The sequence below is a fragment of the Aedes aegypti genome, chromosome 2 (genome assembly GCF_002204515.2).
Source record: "Aedes aegypti strain LVP_AGWG chromosome 2, AaegL5.0 Primary Assembly, whole genome shotgun sequence".
NCBI classification, from domain to species: Eukaryota; Metazoa; Arthropoda; class Insecta; order Diptera; family Culicidae; genus Aedes; species Aedes aegypti.
This window is the reverse complement of record NC_035108.1, coordinates 404667667-404688598: the sequence shown is the minus strand read 5'-3', so window position 1 is coordinate 404688598 and position 20932 is coordinate 404667667. Positions and strand designations below refer to the sequence as shown.

The 20932-nt window shown below is 35.6% G+C and overlaps 1 protein-coding gene across 3 annotated transcripts in view; it reads right to left on the bottom strand.

Moving 5' to 3' along the window:
* LOC5571858 (adenylate cyclase type 3) overlaps positions 1-20932 on the bottom strand; it is a 210622-nt gene that overhangs the window by 8505 nt on the left and 181185 nt on the right. For all 3 annotated transcript variants that reach the window (XM_021847233.1, XM_021847234.1, XM_021847232.1), the window contains 5 exons: positions 19481-19585; positions 19032-19306; positions 18121-18208; positions 11850-11966; positions 3592-3787 (listed from right to left, as the gene is read on the bottom strand). In XM_021847233.1, coding sequence (XP_021702925.1) covers positions 3592-3787; positions 11850-11966; positions 18121-18208; positions 19032-19306; positions 19481-19585 — 781 coding nt within the window. The remainder of the gene's footprint in view (positions 1-3591; positions 3788-11849; positions 11967-18120; positions 18209-19031; positions 19307-19480; positions 19586-20932) is intronic.

Sequence of the window (20932 nt, the reverse complement as noted above, 5' to 3'; positions counted from 1 at the left end):
TCACATAATACATGCACGCATATCGCCTCCACTTTTGTACGTAGAAGGCCTTTTCGCGACATCTTATAAGTGGAATTTTGCACATATAAAGCCTCCAGGTGATTTCGTTATACGTACATTTTGGTTGTCTGGGGTATGTGACTGCTTCCTATGAAGTCGAAGAAATTAGAGTAAATGATCCATTAGTTGTGGGTGTTCCTATAGTTGCGGTAGTGCAATTTACACTGATTTAATTGCATTAGCTGCAAATCCGACATCACCAATCGATGTATTGGCTTATTGATACACGAAATAGCTGAAAACATCGTTCAAATCGCTTAAAAATGGATGAAATATCACCAAAACTTCTTAAACTTTTCTCACTTGTACCAATAGTCGCGATAAAGTGTTCCTATAATGGAAGATTCCATAAGAAAACAACAGATACCGCAATGAATTTTGTGGATTGTGGGGTTAAATGAAGTTGAACCGTGCTTAGTACCTCCACTATTAGAACATTTACCTTACTGTTGCACGTACCGAGTGACCAATTGTTATTTCTTTTTCGTCGCATTGGTAAATGCCAATTGTAACGTTACATATACATACGTTCTGTTCACGGTAATATATTTCGAAAACTGACAGCTACTTGACGACGTCATTTGACGTTTGAGCGGTGCTGAATTCACTGGTTACTATTTCTACGTAAATATCTCGGCACCGCTCAAATGTCAGATAGTGAACTCGTGCATCGGTGCATGGTACGATAGGAATGACGTCACATGTTTACAATCAAATTCAATGTTTATACCAGTAAAGAGCCTACCTTGTTAATTTCTATGCCGTGGTTCTGTTGATCATAGTGCGTGGTTTGCTTATGTTATTTGTAATGTTTTGCAATTGGTTGCATTCGCTTGTACATTTACCATCAATAATTTGATTGCTGTGATCGAGAAGCATTTCGGCTTGATATAAATCAAAGTTATACATCAATAACCTACTTTCAGGATAGCGTGTGTTTGCAGTGTACTATGAGTTTGAGGTATGCCATACTACACTATAAAATAACATTATAATTATAATCCACCTGCTGGCCAAATAATACCCCACAAGCCGATTGCTTTATTTAGTGCACTAAACAGTTGCAATCGATCCGATAATTTAGATATGCACCCAACTTCACACAATCAATCTTACTGCTGTGATGATATTTAGATATAATCGACGACAATTTGCTTTCCACTTAGCTCCCCGGGTATTGTTCGACCAGAAAACCGAACCAATCATACGGTAAACTCCAGAACAGCTTGCTACGTACTAATTAATCTTCACCTTTCATCTCAACTACCCGGTTAAACACTAAATCATCATGTAGGGGAACAAGGTGTAAAATGCGTCACCGCAATATCTCCAAGATCAGGGGTTTCCAACCTTTTCGGCTAGCAGAATACTTTTTGAAATAAAATTGTTGTGCGGAGCACCTGTTCTTCATCACCATTCCGTTTGAAAACTGAACTTTTTACAGGCTTAAAGTGAAGATGAATCAAAGCCAAACTCGAAATTTTCAAGAGCACAAATCTGGAGAACCGAAAACCCGTTTGAGCTGAAAACTTATTCGATCGGTCATCACCAATCGATTAAGTTTTTAGCTTGAACGTATAGAATATAGACCCTAAAATTCCTATGAAAATAATGAAATAAGATTTATGTTAGCCACACAAGTATGGAGAACTAAACATTCGTTTAAACTGAAAATTTGATCGAATGGTCACTTGATGTTGGTGACTAATCGATCAAGTTTTCAGCTCAAACGGATGTTCGATTCTCCAGATTTGTGCTCGAAAAAATTTGAGTTTTTTCGATTATTTTTCACCTTAGTTTTGATTGTTTTTAAATTTAATATAATTCTTATTTAAAAAAGTTTGTTTCATTTGATTGAGAAAGCTTTTTTACTTCAGGCTTATATTGTGACAATTATACGCATCAAAATGAAATTTTATTTGTCAAATATTTCAAAATTCTTGGTTTGAAAATGGTAAAATTTCTTTGGTTAAGAAGTTTTCTATCTTTTGTTTTTAGTTCAAACAACTGAGCAACATTCTGTAGCGAAATATTTTTAAGCCTACACTAATGTGCATGAATGAATTAACCACAAGTTCAGCACTCACGGAAAAAAAATCTTAATTTTGATAAAACTCGTGAAATATTATAAAATTTACTATCACGGTATCGAATTTTTGATTGTTATCGAAGTTGCATCCGACGAAAATAAGTACCCCGATAAAACTTTCACACTTAAAAAGTTTTAAAGTATATTCTGTCGGAGTAATTTGAATATCTTCAACTTTCAGATTTGCGCTCTATACCAAATTCAAGAAAACCCAATTTTGCAGCTAAAACTGTCCCATGCAAAATGTATGGGATAAATTTCCCCGACAATATTTTTAACCATCCAATAACGAAATCTTAGCCCAAATGGTAAAGGTTTTCGCAAAATTATTGGAGGTAAATGAATGTTCATCAATGAACGAGATTTTGACACCGCTGTGTAAGAGACTCGTAAAAACTTTGTTATGTCATCTACGATAACGTCGAAAATAACATTAGGTGGAGATATATTAAAAACCACTTCTAAATTTTCAAGTGCACAGTTCTAGGGAACAAAACAGTGGTCTTAAAAGAAAGTTCTAGATATGGCTTGGTTTATTTCAATATCAAACCTTATTTCAAAGCAAAAAGTTGATATTTTTTGAGGTAATGGTTCAATAATGAGCACGATGTGAAAAGCGCTGTCCAAGATATATAATATGTACAGGGTGATTACTAATTATACCATGTCAGTAAAGTAAATGATCATAGGAAGAAGGCCGTTTTTTATATAAATTGGAAAAGGCCTTTAGGATCTTAACTTCGAGCTGCTTAGTGGAATACGTATACGTATAAATAAACGAAAGCCGAATTTAGTAGGAACTTTATAATATAATTCCACTAAAGTTTGTTTCCTTTGACAGATACGCGTATTTCGACCTCAACTTTAAGGTTGTTCAGTCGTGCACTAGACCCGACTTCAGTCGATACAGTAGACTCTAGCACACGACACTGCAGACAGCCTTGCAGTTGAGGTCGAATTACGCGTATCTGTTAAAGGATACAAACTCTAGTGGAATTTAATGGTTAAGTACCAACTCCGGTTTTAATTTTTTTAGGAGCCTATTAGAATGAACACAGAAAAAATATTTAATTTTCTATGTGATGTAAACTGAAGTCTACTGTAAAAATAAATCAAATTCGTGTGTTGTTACAGCATCATGTAAATTTAAATGAATATACATTCAATTTTCAACTAAAAATGGTTGAACATTACATGATCGTGTAAATTTGAAGTTAATTCGATTGAAAAATAATGGATTGGTCGTTGAAATTTAGGTTTATTTTGATGCTCCAAATAAAATATATATAAAAAATAAACTTAAATTTACAACATATTTTTAGCTGTGAAGTTTTCGACGAAATTCACAGTTTAAATTTGAGGCGCATATTACCCCATTCCCTCACGAACCCAAACCCAATCCCACCGCTATTCCCGACCTCATCTCATCATCCCAAACTTACCGGCAATGGCGACCATTAATGCAATTTTGCTCAGATGCGACAGCTGAGTGATAATGGAAACGGCCACCAAGATCAGAACGGTAAAGTTGCTGAAGTACGACGGAAACAAACAAATGGTTGACGGGTGCATTTCGCTCGACAGGAAGGACGCGTTGGTGACGTTCAGGTGCAGCGGGGTCCGCACGGAAGCTGCCAGCTAATGGATTGTAGGATGACGAGGGAAAGAAATAAGTGAATGGCATCCACCGACCCACCCACCCACAGGGCGTAACATGAAATGACGGTGTGTAGAGAGTACATAGGCTCATAAATTCCGGTTTTGATCGATGATGATTGAAAAGCTTTCTGTCACACGATTGGATTGGGTCCAACATATGCCTAGACTCTTATTGAAGATTTTTTAATTAAAGAGGTCATGAAGTGAACTTCATTTACGTGTGAGAAATGGTTTCTCAGAAAGGTTGACTGCAACCTAAGAAAGGTTAATGGAACCCTGAAAAGACATAGACGACACTGTTACATTTTGTCACAATAGATCAATAATTGAATTACTCTAGTCGAACTTTACTTAGGTCGTTTACTATCTTACAATGAGAGATTCTTTCATCTTACGCTCTCTTTCAATATCTAGATGCAGACAATCCAGTTAGATCCACATAATTGGAAACTATCAGCATCAAATCAAACTAGTTCGATCGAGCTGAACTGTAAAAAACGAAATATTTAAATTTCAGAAACAGGTAACACTTTGGCTTCTAAGCTCATATATTAAAACTATAGTAAACTTTAGTGAATTCAAGTTTTTGAAAATAAAATATAAAAAGCTTGAAACTGACTATCAATCTACTCAAGATTCTCATAAAAATCCTTTCAGGATTCTCATCATAAACTTCTGGGAAATCTAACCAAAATCCATTGAAATGTGTGAAGGATTGTTCCAGGATTCTCTTCAATTTTTTTCCAATAAACTCATCAGAACACTTTTTGGATTTTCATTAGAATTTTCTCCGGATTGTTATCGGGCTCTTCTAAAAACTATCATCATAATCTTTCTCGGATCCTAATCATAATTTTCTATGGATTCTCCAGGATCCGTCCATTCACGGATACTTGACGGATGGGCAGCTCTCATTAGGATCTCATCAGAACTGTTTTCGTATTATCTTCAGAACCCTTTTCAAATTCTCTCAGGATTTACATCAGGTATCTCAACAATATCCTCTCAGGATTTCCATCAGAATCCTCTATACATTCTCATCAAAAACTTGTCAATTTTTTCTTCAAAACTCTCTCGGGATTCTAACTAGAATCATCTCAAGACTTCCATTAGAGTCCTTTAAGTATTTTTTTTTGTTCATAATCCATGGAAGATTCTATCAAGAAGGATCTCTAAGGATTTCTACCATTATCCTCTCAGGATTGTTACGATAATGCATTCAGAATCCTCTTCGCATTTTTTTATCAGAATCCTTCGAAACATGAAATCTTAGGATCCTAATCAGAATCTATCCAAATGTGTGAAGGATTATTCCAAGATTCTCATCGAAATCTATCCAACAACCTTATCAGAACACTCTTTGAGTTTCCTGTCCGAATTCTAATCGGCATCCTCTTAAGAATATCATCTGAATCCTTCTTGGATTCTCATCAGAATTTCCTATAGATTCGTATCAGAATATGATTCGTATCAGGATATGTACATTTGACCGATGGGCAGCTTTCGATTAGATCTTATCAGAATCCTTTTCGAATTCTCTTCAGAACGCTTTTTGAATTGACATCAGAATTCTCTTTGGATTCCTATCACAATACTCCCCGGGATGTCAACAGAATCCTCTCAAGATTTACATCAGGTGTCTTATCAATATCCTCTCAAGATTGCCATCTAAATCCTCTATGCATTCTTATCAAAATCTTTTCAGGTTTTTCATCAAAAATCTCTCGGGATCCTCACCAAAATCATCGCAAAATTCTAATTAGAATCCTCCAAGGATTTTATTTATAAACCTCCATGGATTCTATTAAGAATCCTCTATGGATATATATCATAATCATCTCAGGATTGTTGCCATAATTCTCAACATTCTATTCAGAGACCTCTCAGGATTCTCATCAAGAATTCTTATCATAGGGATTCTTATCAGGTTTCTCTCAGACTTTTATCAGAATCCTTTCCCTATCTTATTAGAATCTTTCTAGATTTTCATCAGAATCTCTCGTGACGCCCATCCCATCATTCTCTGGGATCCCATCTGAATTGCCATCAGCATACTCTCAAGATTCTCATCTGAACCCCCTCAGGAATATACAGTGAAGCAATTTTTGTTCCATGAGTCGATTAAACTGTAGTCAAAATCCTCTCAGCATTCTCATCAGAACTCTCCATGGATTTTCTTTTTCATAGAATACTCATCAGAACTTTCTCCGGATTCTCATCAGAACTTTCTCCGGATTCTCATCAGAGCCCTCTCAAAATTCTCATCGGAATCCTCTCAGGATCATCTATAAATTCTCATTAGAATCCTCCAACGTTTCCTTTGGGGATTCTTATCAAAATTGTCTCAGTTTTCTTATCAGAATTGTTCCAGGCTCCTCTCTGAATCGGAAATCTCACAGGATTTCCAGCAGAATTGTTATCAGAATTCCCTCTGGATTCTGATCTGAATTTATTCAGGATTCACATTAAAATTCTTTCAGTACTCCCAATTCAAGTGGTAAATATCATTCCAGAAGTCTCATGAGATGATCGTGGGTTTGAATCCTTTCAGGACTCCCATCAGAATCTCTTCAGGATTTCCATTAAAATATTTTCATTATTCCCATCAAAATTGGAGATTTCGGTTTAGAACATTCAGTCACGATTAAAGCGTTAATTATTCGTTTCGCTTAATTCGTGACTGAAAGCCAAAATCTCTAATTATCATCATCAAAGTTCAGTCAATCTTCCTTTCTATTAAAATTCTTCCAGGATTCCAATCAAAATCTTACCGGATTTCCAACAGAATCCTCCTAGAATTCCCTTCAGAATCCCTCCAGAATTTCTATCAGAATCATTCCAGGATTCCCATCAGAATCCTTCTCGGATTCACATCAGGATTCTTCTCAGATTCACATGAGTATCCTTCCTCCTCACAATCGTTGCAGTACTTCACCCATGACTATACCCCGTTTGGCATGAGGTCATATCAGAATCCTAGCTGGATTCACATCAGAATCTTTCCAGGTTTTCCTTTAGAACCCTTCCAGAATTTTCACTCCAAACCTTTCCATCATGGAAACCATGAAGGATTCAAATCACAATCCTTTCAGAATTTACTTCAGAATCCTTCCAAAATTTCCATCAAAATCCTTCAGGATTCACATCAGAATCCTTCCAGGATAAAAATCAGAACCGTTCCAGAATTAAAGTCAGAAGCCTTCCAGGATTTCCTTTAGAGCCTTTCCAGGATCCACAACAGAATCCTTCCAGATTTTACATCAGGATTCTTCCAGGATTTGCATCAGAATCTTTCCGAGGAGGAAAGAATAACTCGTAGTCACTTATGCATACCTTATTTTGGTATCATACCATAATTAGGTATTGTTCAGTTGTCAATACTTCATTTTGATATTATAATGGTATTTGAAAAACATGTTTAAAACAATAAAAAATACTTCATTTTGGTATTCGATAGCTATTGAGGACTGCTGGAGGTATTGAACTTTTATTGAAAAAATCGCTTTTATATGAAAATCTATCACGTATTATTTAGATATTACAATACCTGATCTAGCTATCAGCTTGGTATTTGTAGAATATGCAGAAGGTATTATTTGAGGTGTTTTACCTATTATGCAGGGCTCATTCATACTTCATTCAGGTTGTAAGTATTGGAAATTATCTGATATGGAATACCTCAATTTGGTATTCGGTAGTTATTTTCTTCTGCTCGGGTTTCCAGGATTACGTCAGAGTCCTTCCGGGATTCCCGTTAGAATCCTTCCAGTATTTCACTTATGACTATACCCCGTTTGGCATAAAAACGTTTGGCATAAGGTCACATCAAAGTCCTTCCAGGACTCACATCTGAATCCTTCTAGGATTCACATCAAAATCCTTCCAGGATTCACATCAGAATCCTTTCAGGATTGAAATCAAAACCCTTTCAGGATTCACGTCAGAATCCTTAGAGGATCCACATCAGAATCGTTCCAGGATTCACATCATAATCCTTCCAGAATTTCCTTAAAAACCTTTCCAGGATTTTCATTCAAAACCTTTCAGGATTTCCATCAGAATCCACCTAGGATTCAAATCACAATCCTTCCAGAAGTTACATCAGAACCCTTCCAAAATTTCCATCAAAATCCTTCAGATTCACATCAGAATCCTTTCAGGATTAAAATCAGAACTCTTCCAGAATTAAAGTCAGAATCCTCTCAGGATTTCCTTTAGAGTCTTTCAAGGATTCACATCAGGACCCTTCCTGGATTGCCATCAGAATCTTTCCAGGATTACATCAGAACTCTTCCAGGATATCCTTCAGAAACCTTCCAGAATTCACATCAGAGTCCGTCCGGGATTCCCATCAGAATCCTTCCAATACTTCAATAGTAACCCCGTTTGGCATGAAGTCGCATCAGAATTCTTTTAGAATTTCCATCAGAATCCTTCCACAAAAGAGACAAAATTATTTTCCATTGCGCAACTAAAAAGAATGAAGGGTAGAAGGGCAATCGCTGAGTCAATAAAAATTTTCTATTTGCACTGTTTTCACTGTCGGTAGTCAATGAGCCGTATGCCTTAGAACATTCATGAGCATGGGATTGTTGAATAAAATGTCATTCAAAACAAAATCCATTAATTTCACAATATGCGTGTGATGTCGTCAGTGAGATTCAAGAGAAACGTAAAAAATGGATGAAACCTCAAAAGATCCTTGGTTTTAGGCTCATTATGCCAAACGACTATTATGCCAAATCGGATTATGCCAAAAGACCCTTATGCCTATAGACTTTATGTCAAACGACATTATGAAGAACACATTTTTGTCTTAATACCAAATGACCTTTATGTCAAATGACCACCTACCAGGTGACAATTAAAAATTCGTTGGTTTCAGATCCATTATGTATAACGCAGTGATACATTTTGAACTGAACACGAGCCAAAAGTGAACGAAGCCAGAGCCAAATTTGAACGAGAACGCAGTAGTCAATGAATTTGCGAGCAAGAGCTTGCTGCTGCTTAAGAACGGTTCTTTCAGCTCACAATTATAATCGAAGCTTTCACATGAGTAATGTATGAATTAAACGGCGTCAATTTTCAAGAATAGGGATTACTATTTTAGAACTGAACAATGTTCAAGTCTACTTGATAACTGAGTTCAACAAATTGTCCTGGAACGAGAACTGAACGCGTTCAAATGCATCACTGGTCTAACGACTATTATGCCAATCGATCATTATGTCAAACGACCACTGTATAACTATTGATCTTTATGTCAACCGAATTTATGCCAAACAGCTTTATGCCAAATGACCTACCAACTTCTCCCATACACTTCATTCACAAATTTCATAACGCCAAAAATGGTCAAGTCAAACCCACCCCTCCGTAAAACTTTTTTGTATAAAGATTCTTCCTTTTTTTTGTACGAGCTGTAACGTTTTGAGGATACCTATTCACACTGATAAACATGTCTCATATTATCAGCAATGCATCGACCAAAATTTTAAACCAGTACAGCATAAGAAAACATACGTGAAAAAATTTGGCGGAAAAATCTGAAAAGAGCCAAATAACTAAATCCGCAAGCGACTTGAAGGTGAATTTTCAAGCTATAAAATTAAAGTGAAGCCTTTTATTAAGATGCATCTTCTTCTTCTTCTTCTTCTTCTTCTTGGCATTAACGTCCCCACTGGTACAGAGCCGGCTACTCAGCTTAGTGTTCTTATGAGCACTTCCACAGTTATTTACTGAGAGCTTTCTTTGCCTAAGTTGCTATTTTTGCATTCGTAAATCGTGTGGCAGGTACGATGATACTCTATGCCCAGGGAAGTCAAGGAAATTTCCAATACGAAAAGATCCTGGACCGACCGGGAATTGAACCTAGACACCTTCAGCATGGCTTTGCTTTGTAACCGCGGACTCTAACCACTCGGCTAAGATGCATCATAAGCTTTGGTTAAACAGTATAAATTCAATAATTCGAAAATTTGGTCTTTCATAAAAAAAATCATGTTTTGTGTAGTTTTTGTTAAATAACTTAGTCAAACAACTGATTATATTGAAATCGTTGTATACACAGTATGGAAATTACTAAGTTAGCTTAAAAGGATGTCAAAAGATCTGAAATCGAATAAGTATTTATGAAGTTAAGGTTAAATATTTTTTTTTTTTGTAAAATGAGGAAAACGGCTTTTAACTAAGACTAGTTTTGATTCTAGAGATTTTTGGTTTTCTACAAACTTTTCATTAATTTAATTTTGAAGTGAATGATGCTTAAAACTTCAAAATTGGTTGGAAAATTTATGAAGATTTCACAGAAGGTCACATTTTATAACTTGAAAATTCACCTTCAAGTTGCTTGTGCCACCTCTAAATCTTAATATTTTTTGCACAAAATTTGAGATTTCCATTTTTTTGTAATTGAAATTTAGAAGAGCACAAGCATTTTTTGGTTTTGAGACATTTCTAAGAACAAGCCGCACCCTACTGGATACTTACGAAGTAAGATTAATTCACCGCGTTTCGAATGAGCCGAAGAGAGTTTTAATACGACATGTAATCATAGATAGGGAGACTTACGGCTTCGGCACCATTCGACTATTATCGGCAACCAAATTTCAAACCACAAATACACGGTATTTTTGTATCAAAACACATCAATGAAAACATTCAGATGATTCTTTGTTCTGCCTGCTTCCCGCTAACGAGATTTCCGAAACTGAATAAACAATATCGCCAGAGATGTCGTCAATTCAAATGAACACGCTTCAAAATGCGACTGATTTGGAGCTGCCGAAGAGATTCACCAGCAGTTCTTATGGAAAAATTGCCGAAGATAATTAGGCTGCCGACAATAGTCACACTGCACAGTGGTCCAGGAATCAGTTTTACGCGGAAAGATGCATTTTGAGCTTTAGAATGAAACATTAGACAAAAACGGTCTTCTACAAAGTTGTTTGTATTAGTTAAGCCCTTTATTTGGTGTTATTGAAAATTAGGGTGGACCACATTTTCATAGAAATTGTGTAACTAACTTTCTTATTTGTAGAAATTATATTATACATGCTTCAGCAAAGTTGTAGACCATTCAATTTCAAGCAACTTTGCTAAAAAAAGTTTTTTTGTATCTCTTAAATTGACCGATTTAGAGCTTTTTTCCTACGGTGACATAGGGTGGTCCGAACAAAACTGGTTTTCTGGCTCTAGAGTTTTCAATTCAAATTTCTCATCAAAGTAGTCTATGAAACACTTTCAGAGCTTTAAAAAATGCGTAATTTGGTGAGTGAAGAAACTCGCTATCTCCTTCCGTTTAGGAGTTATTATTGTTTTTCTCTCAAAAACATGCCTACTTTGATTGTGAATATCTCTGATTGGGGCAAACATAAAAAATATCTTTTGACGGCATTCAAAAGACAAAATAAAATTGTATATTATATCAAAAAATTACAGATGTGTTATTTTTGTAACTCTAATAAAATGCCTTGAAAAACAAAGGATTTTAAGTAGAAAAACTTTAATAACTTTTGAACCAAAATAGATATCATCAATATTTTTGCATGAAAATTTGCGTTTTATTATGTTCTTAAAGTCGTTCATAGACGCATGCGGTGCCCGCGGGCCGCAGTTTGGTGACCACTGCCCTATATGGACAAATTAGTTTTGTTCACATCACATAGAATCACAAGTGAAATAGGAGGTGTAAACTACATTTACACCCAAATTCCGGACTGTTTATCGGCTTCCATTTTTTCGGATGCACTTAGAGGTGCAAATATCCCTCTGCACTGTAAAAATATTGAGAAATTATCTATTGTGTCCGATGATATGAGCTGAAGAATGCTACAAAGTCGTCTATACCTTTAAAGGGATATTTTTGCACAGAGATATGTCTTTCTTCTTGATCTGAGTTTTTATTGAAATTTTCATCTTCTTTCTAAATTACCAATATTTAAAAAAATACTTCTCGAATGATAGATTTCCGGAATGATGAACACTACTGCATTACAAATGGACTGATGGATTACGAACCGACTGCAGGCATACTTACCATATCGCCAGCATTAGATATTCCTAAAAGCAGCACGATAATCACGGCCGTTGATGTGCGTAAGCCGACACAATCGTTAAACCGTTTACTGTTCAACGTGATAAACGCCGGCAGAATCTGAAATTCGAACGAGAGAAGGAAATCAACAGTCAGAGCCAAGCACATCTCATTCAAATGATGTAAATGTCTTTTGCAGTGAGGTTTTGTGTATGTGGATACGTGTCGTAAACCATAATTCACCGCACCACCCAGATCGGAGATTTGCAGTGCGTCACGTGTAAAACCGTCTGGTCGTTAGAAGCAATATGCGGAGTGTTTCGTACCTACTTAACAAGACATCTTTCGAACCTTTTGAAAGGAGCTCCATTCGAATGCTGGGAGACGATGCAAATGAACCGACCCAACTGGAGAGTGAATTAAATTTTAATTTATTCCCATTTATAAAACACTCTTATGGGAGTTTTCCTTTTCATAGGATTGTTAATGTCTCGGAAGAACCATTCAATACGAAATATATAATGTGTTCAGTGACAATTATAACGCTGAGGGCCATTATTGATTGCTCTTTTATATTTCTTCTCAGACGTGTTACGGATGCTCTTGGGCAAGAATGCATCAAATTTTAACCACAAAACTATAAAATGTATGCTTTGCATTTTGATAAAATAGACAAATTAAAGTGAAATTCGCAAAAAAGTTACGCGTCTTCTCAGTGAGAATCGAACTCGCGACTCTCAATGCGTTCTCGCCCAGGCATTGTATTTAGGTTAGGTAAAAGTAATATATCCTTCTTAATTATGATTAATTGTTTACGACTAACCATCCGAATGGAATTTTGAACAACTATCGTAAAACTTAATATTACATATATGGGACGACTGGGACCTTATATAGGTCCAAAAGCAATACATTCTAGATTTGAATATGTCATAGTTCCATATTTGATTAGTTCAATAGAGTCAATGCAAGTGAATACATTTTGTTTTCATTCTGGTTGTCTCAATGTATCATGCGAGTAAATCGCAAAGTGTTGCATGGAAGATGTAGCAAGGGATGCGCTACTTGTAGTGTTAATGATGCTCCACATATACTATGTAATTGAATTAAATAGGCAAATTGATGTGAAATTTTTGCGAAAAGTTACCCTTCTTCTCGGTGAGAATCGAACTCACGATTCCTTGTTCAGTAGAAAAGACGCGTTGCTCCTACACCACGTAAAGACCCCTGGACACCACATCGTGTGACCAATTCATTAAAATTTAAGATCAATCCACTTTCTGGTTCTTTAGATTTGTGCTCTTGAAAATTTGAGGTTTGGCTTCGATGCGATTCCCCTTTTGCTAAAAAGTTATAGGTCTAAGCGGTAAAAATCGAACTCACGATTCCTCGATCATTAGACTGATTCAACAGAAATATCTTTCAGTTAGATCATAAATTGAAATTTCAGTGTATGAATCCGTAAGGCATTTATACCTCCTTTACATTACATACTAAAGTAATTGGCACGCAAAACCAAACCGATAACTACACTTTCCTTTGTGCTATACAGATTTCTACATCCGACGTTCAAACAATGTTGCAATTTGGAATGCCCCGTAAATCACAAACGCAATAATGTCTCCGTGCGGAAATGAAATGCTCTAACCCGCAGGCACGTCAACATCACAGGTATCACGTAAAATTAATTGTTGATAGTTACCATCATATATCGTGTAACCATTTTAAGTGACAGTTCTCGCCGCACCAGCAATTAACTGTGTTCACGGGCAGTCTATTTCACGCTGCTTCCCTTGAGTGTCTAGCATAGAATAAAGCTCCAACTCACAGACACAGAATAAAAATATGATGCGGAAAAACAATACCGGGAACAGAATACAGCATTTTCCCTCTGTCATTCTATTGTGAACCCGGCGACGGTGCTCGCTAAAGCTGCAAACGATGGTCTTGGGTCTTCTAATGCGTCCTGGTTACTCTCCAGTAAAAGAGCGAGGGCGTCCCCAACGTCCCAGGATCCAAATGACTACGGTATTTTTTTTTATTTCAAATTATAATGATTTATATTTCTTTTATTTCTGCTTCGCGAGCAACACGAGACTGTAAGGTCAGTATCGAAGAGAAGTTAGCTACATTCAAGATGCTTGTTCTCCAAGTTTAATGCATTTTTTTATCTGAAATATCTGTCAAACCCTTGACTAAGGGCCTTCCTTAGTCGAGTGGTTAGACTCCGCAGCTACAAAGCAAAGCCATGCTGAAGGTATCTGGGTTCGATTCCCGGTCGGTCTAGGATATTTTCCTAATGGAAATATCCTTGCCTTCCCTGGGCATAGAGTATCATCATACTTGCCACATGGAATACAACTGCGAAAATGGCAATTTTGACAAGGAAAGCTCTCAGTTAATAACTGTAAAAGTGCTTCTAGAACACTACGCTGAGTAGCTGGCTCTGTCCCAGTGAAGACGTTAATGTCAAGAAGAAGAAGAAGAAGAAGAAGACATTGCATGCAGAATCACTAAAAAGGTAATAATCGACACAACTTGTCTGGGACAGGTACAGTTGAATATGTTGCCAATTATTATTCGATACAGTCCTTATGTTTGCCCTGAGATGATGAAGATGGTGATGATTGAGGAAATGCGAATGGATTAGCGACGAGGTGGAAGAGGTTATCCGGAATTCCAGACTAAGCGAATGCTAGCAGATGTTCGGGAAGTGAAAGCATTTGAATATGGCTGCTGATGTTTCTCTACATACATTCTATCGTCTAACTGTTTTGCTTTTCAAGCATTTTCTATTTTCACACCAGGTATGAATTTTTTTTCTTCCTATTGTGTCCTGGCTGCCCGACTAGAGGCTTGTAACAAAAATATAATAAAATTTTATCAAAATATGATATGCATATCATATTATGATATAATTTTGTTAGGCTCCGTTATCCACAGAACATAATAAAACAAAAATATATCATAATGTGTTTTATTTCCCTTTAAGATATTTTTTTGTTCATTTTTAATAACTTTATAACAAAATAAATAGATAGTTACCCGACTAGAGGCTTGTAACAAAAATATAATAAAATTTTATCAAAATATGATATGCATATCATATTATGATATAATTTTGTTAGGCTCCGTTATCCACAGAACATAATAAAACAAAAATATATCATAATGTGTTTTATTTCCCTTTAAGATATTTTTTGTTCATTTTTAATAACTTTATAACAAAATAAATAGATAGTTATGCACCTCAAAAATATACAATATTATCGTATATCGAACAGTATTATAATTTTGATACTTTGTATCAAACATTATAACTTGATTTGATATGTTTTTGATAGAATTATAACACATTTTATTATGTTTATGTTACCATTCATACATTTTTTGTTATAATTTTAGTTATTTTAACAACATCCTGCATCAAGTTTGTAACAACCTATGTTCGAAAAAACCTTAACACATAATAACATGTGCTGATATAATTTTGTTATGTACCCTTAGTCGGGTGGTGGTGAAACAAGTGGGAAAATCAGTCGGGAATTATTTTTTATCGCTCGTTATATGCTTCGAGTAAAGCGTGATGAAAAGCGATGGGGTGCTTTTGTTGAGCTGTTGTGCGAATATATTCATTTTATTTTTTCATCCTGGGTTGCATTTGCATGCGATTCTGGGAATGATAAGCGTTGATAATGCAACAGTTAGTCTACTATCAAGTTTAAGTTATGCATCGTTTTTTTCTCATTTCAATGTTAGCTTCGATTACATTAATAATAATATAAATTATAATATTTTCAAAATAATTGCACGAATGATTTCTCTGAAAAGTTTAGATTGTTAGTTCTTTTTCTCGGCATTACGTCTTCAATAGGACAGAGCCTGCACTTACACAGTTATTAACTAAGAGCTTTCTTTGCCAAAGTTGCCAATTTCGCATTCGTATATCGTGTGGCAGGTACGATGATACTCTATGCGCAGGGAAGTCAAGAAAATTTCCATTACGATATGATTCTGGATCGACCGGTAATCGAACCCAGACACCTTCAGCATGGCTTTGCTTTGTAGCTGCGGACTCTAACCACTCGGCTAAGGAAGGCCCCTAGATTGTTAGTTAAGAGTTGTTTTTATTCCGTTTTGTACTTTTGTATTCTATCATTGAATTTTAAGCTGAAGATCCTGTATATTGCTTTTTAGGTTGAGGCTATACATGCAAAACAAGACTTAAATAACAGGTAATTAAATCCTCACACATACAGAATATGTTGAATGATCACGTGGTTTATGTCAATCTCTTAGAATGTCCTACTTAAGAGATACTGACAGGAGGTATGGAAACTTGATATCACATAATCACATATGTTATGTGATATCAAGTTTCCATACTTCCATAACTTAGTAGTGAAAGCGAGTTGAAAAGTTGTACCAACTCCTAGCTGCTGGAATGTGGTATATCTAGTATAGAAGACATCATGTCATTGAAAATAATAAACAAAAACCATATGATTCGAGCAGTAGACCAGTTGATGCAAAGATTGCAAACAATAAGATCGGGGCGTTCAATAACGTTGCAAAATAATGTTTGAAGATAAAACACATTTATTATATTTTCATAAAATGTAAATGTTTTCTGTCATACTTTCATACTCATACTCATGTTTAATTAACACAGAATGTGATCTTTTCGAAAATATTATTTCCTATCAAAATACTTCCTGTTTCGTGAAAAAGCTTTTGTTATCTAAAATCATTCCATTCATTCACCTAGACACAACATATCTTAGACTCAATTATCTGGGATATGAGTGGCGTGATTAATTCAAAAGTTATACCAAAAATAGTTATTTACATTCCCTTCGTTGCCACTCTGGATATATGTTATCTTTGGTTCATTTCAATACAATTTCGATTGTTGTATTGGTGGTATACCCATAACTGCAAAACAGTCACATTCGACATTTTTGATAAAATGGCATAAATACCATGTAGTGTCATCAAATGATAAATACTTTCGATCAACTTACTGAAATCTGTGAGATTGTCCTAGAAAATTGATATACCAAGTTGTTTTGTCACATTGGTAATTATAATCGCATAACAGTCACATTGAGATAATAAATGAGCTTCGTAATGTGAAAGCAATGAAATTTCTATCAGAATTATTTTCTGACAATCGAGGTGAACCACCTTTTTTTTTAAATCATAACTTTTTTGTCCATGATTTCTCCATCTTGACCCACTGTACAAAAGACTTCATTTTTTGTCTACTTTAACATATAAAAAAAAAATCAAAACACGATTTTTGAGAAAATTGATTTTTAAGCTTTATTTTCGATATATAAAAAATTACAACATATTTTTTTACAGTGTATATTTTTTTTCCAGATAGTCCCAACAATAATCTAAAACTTTGCGGAAGACTCCAAACTGATCGGACCAACCGTTTCTAAGTTATATTATAATGACTATATCATAATTTTGTATTAAAATCGCTGTATCTTTAAAACGGTTAAAGTTAGCCTGATTTTTCCATATACCTTTTTTGTTGTAAATTTTGCGTACTTTCATAAAATCGAGTTTAAAAATATTTAAAAAGTTTATTATGACCATTTTCAAAAATTCACCTATTTTAAAAAAATCATAACTTTTTTGTCCATGATTTCTCCATCTTGACCCACTGTGCAAAAGACTTCATTTTTTGTCTACTTTAACATATAAAAAAATAAAAAAAATCAAAAATTACAATTTTTGAGAAAATTGATTTTTAAGCTTTATTTTCGATATATAAAAAATTACAACATTTTTTTTACAGTGTATATTTTTTTCCAGATAGTCCCAACAATAACCTAAAACTTTGCGGAAGGCACCAAACTGATCGGACAAACCGTTTCTAAGTTATAATTTTTTGAAAATTATTAAGGATTTTTTTTCTTAGGCCCTTCTCAAAAGTAAGGCTAGATTCAAAATGGCGAGCCGATGATGCAAAAAGGCATTTTTGGGCATAAAGAAAGCATGTGCAAAATTTCATCCAAATCAAAAAATATAAAAATGAAATTTGGGAAAAAAGTCGTCATTTTCTGTGGAACCGCTCAGCTGTAGAAGCTTGATTGATATTAACTAAACGTAGGACTTTATCAACGGCTTTAAACTGTGTGAAAAATGTTGCATAATGATCAAATGTTGAGTGAGAGTAGTTTCTGCAAAGTACAATATTGTCCACTTGTTGGTATCATTTAAAGAAATATTATAATTTCATGGCATTTACGTAACTTACCTTTGGAAAGCTTTCTGCTACCGATATAAAGACCAAGATAAAGATAATCACTAGCGGTGGGGTGACGATATCGAAGTGTAGCGTTGTACTGAAAGTGAGAAAAAGAGAGTCATTGGTAAATTGCATTCGTCTGTGAAGATAGTTCTAAATTTACATGTAAAATATACGAAACAACATTTGTAAACCGAAGCTTATCCCGTCTTTTCCTGGTCCATTAGAACTTTGAATTAGAAATTAGATTTTTTGTAAAATTCATCTTATTATCAGGTACAGGAGTAAGATCTACCAAATCTACCCCTACAATCTACTGTGAAAAATTTGAGCAGAATCCGCCAAATCTAAACGGAAACAACATAAGCTTTCAGTTTCAGAAAATTTACCAAAACATGGGGAAATTTGTGCCAATTACTTTCTCGACCATAGGTGGCAAGCCGATCAGAAGGGCAAAACAGTATTTTAACAAATGATGTTATTTTTTTTAAAGAATGTGAATTAAAATAAGCTGACAAACTGTTAAAATAATAAAAATTGCTACAAAATATACACCGACTGCAGCAAAATTATATCTGACTTTGAAAAACAAAATTATCTGACTTTTAACAATCTAGCCAAAACGGGAATTGAACTGCGGAATAAGTCTGCGACATGTTCGACACTGCTTCTACCACTGCTGAGCATATCAACGCACATCAATGAGTTTTTTTTTAATATCTGTTTCAATATTGACATGTAAGTGTCATAGAATGTATTTTCTATTGTCTTCCATAAGAATCAGTTAGAAAAAAAAATTAAACAAATATTTTGAAATTATGATAGAAGTCGGCATGTCAAGGTAAACTCTGTTTGTAAAGATTGTTCCACCCTATTCATGTTTTATTCTAGAATTATCCCCGGAATCAATGTACACTTACCGCGGAAGCACCAGGTAGGAGAAAATCATCCCAGCGAACTGCACAACTATTGCCGCCAGCAGCGGGATGGAGCTGTGCGGCTGTCGGTACTGTGTGTAGGCCTGCTCGATGTCGCCGTTCTTGAACCACAGCAGCGCATTGATGTCCTTGTAGATTTCCCGATGGCCATCGCGGCTGACCAACTCCTTCCGGAGTCGCACCTTGTAGTCTTCGGCGGCCATTTCCTTCTCCTTCTGGTCCAGCCCGGCATTGGCCTCGACATCGTTTGCCGGTGTCTATTGGGGGAATAGTATGAAAAGCATAAGTAAGTATAGTCAATTGTCAATAACGCGATATCTTGTCAACTCGAGTTATAGCGTTCAATTTCGAGTTATAGAGAGTTCACTGTACTACAGAAGAAGCCTTCACACGTTGGTGGCATATTTCCGATTACTCAGCAAGCATCTTACCTTGGGTTCTTCGTCATCGCGAAACACTTCCGACGGCCCATCCGGTTCGATAACGACATCCTTGGGATCTGCGGAGCCGTTCATTCGGTGCTCGGCGGGACAGAACTGAATGATGAACAGCAGGGTGGGGGCGATGTTGGTATGCCGGTTATAAGTAGATAAATAGAGGAAATGAATAAGCGTAAACAATGTGAAAAACCTTAGATTACGCGCACTCATGGAAGCAGCCAAGGTATTTTTAATATCTTCTGATGTTCGACGATAGGATGGTGAGCTTTTCTCTTAGAAGGCATCTTAATTGGATTTGTAAGAAAGTTATATTGAAGGAGTGGTCGGGGTAAACCCACACCCCTTGATTTTTCAAATTTTGAGCAGATTTGCAAGCAGTATTTACTACACCCTATCTTTTCTTGTACATTCCATAAAAACAAGTGAATCATATGTATTAACCCCAGATTTAAAATTTTAGCATGAACCTTTCATATGTTCTCATAAATATTCAGTTGATTTCTCTACTCTTCTGAATAATTTACGTAATATGTATGTAACCCCTTGACAGAAGGGGTCATAAAAGTCGAAAGACATAAATTGACGCTTATATTGAGCTGTTCGGTAATCCAATCCGGGTCGTTATTAAATTAATTAACTCATTACGCGTGGTGAAGATGGACAAATTATGGGTGAAATTATGAAAAAAATCCACGTGCTCGGCTGGGATTTGAGCCCAGGACTCTTGTATGCTAGACTCAGTTATTGGGTCACTAAGTGGCTCGGTAGCTTAGTTGGTAAAGCGCTCGTCTAGCATACAAGAGTCCTGGGTTGAAATCCCAGCCGAGCACGTGGATTTTTTTTTTCATAATTTCATTCATAATTTGTCCATCTTTACCACGCGTAATGAGTTAATTAATTTAATTTTTCGAAAGTCATGTTTGAAGTATTCTTTTCAATATTTGCGTTTATTTCAATTGTGCGTTTATGGGCAGTAGAGTAAGGTGGGGCAAAAGTTCGACCTTAGTGGTATAATCAAAGTTTCCAGGAAAACAATAGCGGTTGAAACAGAAAAAATACCATACAGTGAACCTTCAACATATTGGCTACAATTTTGCTGAACAAACTTGTGTCAAATTATTTAACCATTTTTAGTTATAACAGTTTCAAAAATGATTGTCTTATTCGAACTTTTGCCCCACCGGTGGGGCAAGAGTTCGAATCTAGTGTGGGGCAAAAGTTCGCTGGCTAAAACACAAAATATCGATAATTTTATGACAGGCATACTTTATAACAGCCGTAAACTTAAGTTTGCCGAAAAATACACACTAAATTGTCATCAAAAAATTGCCCAAAACAGGGTTAATTGTAATTTACTCAAAAATAGCAGTTTTTTGCCAAACTAAGTGGAAATGTAAAATTTTGGTGACATTTTTCGCACGATCAGGAAAATTTAGCTTAATT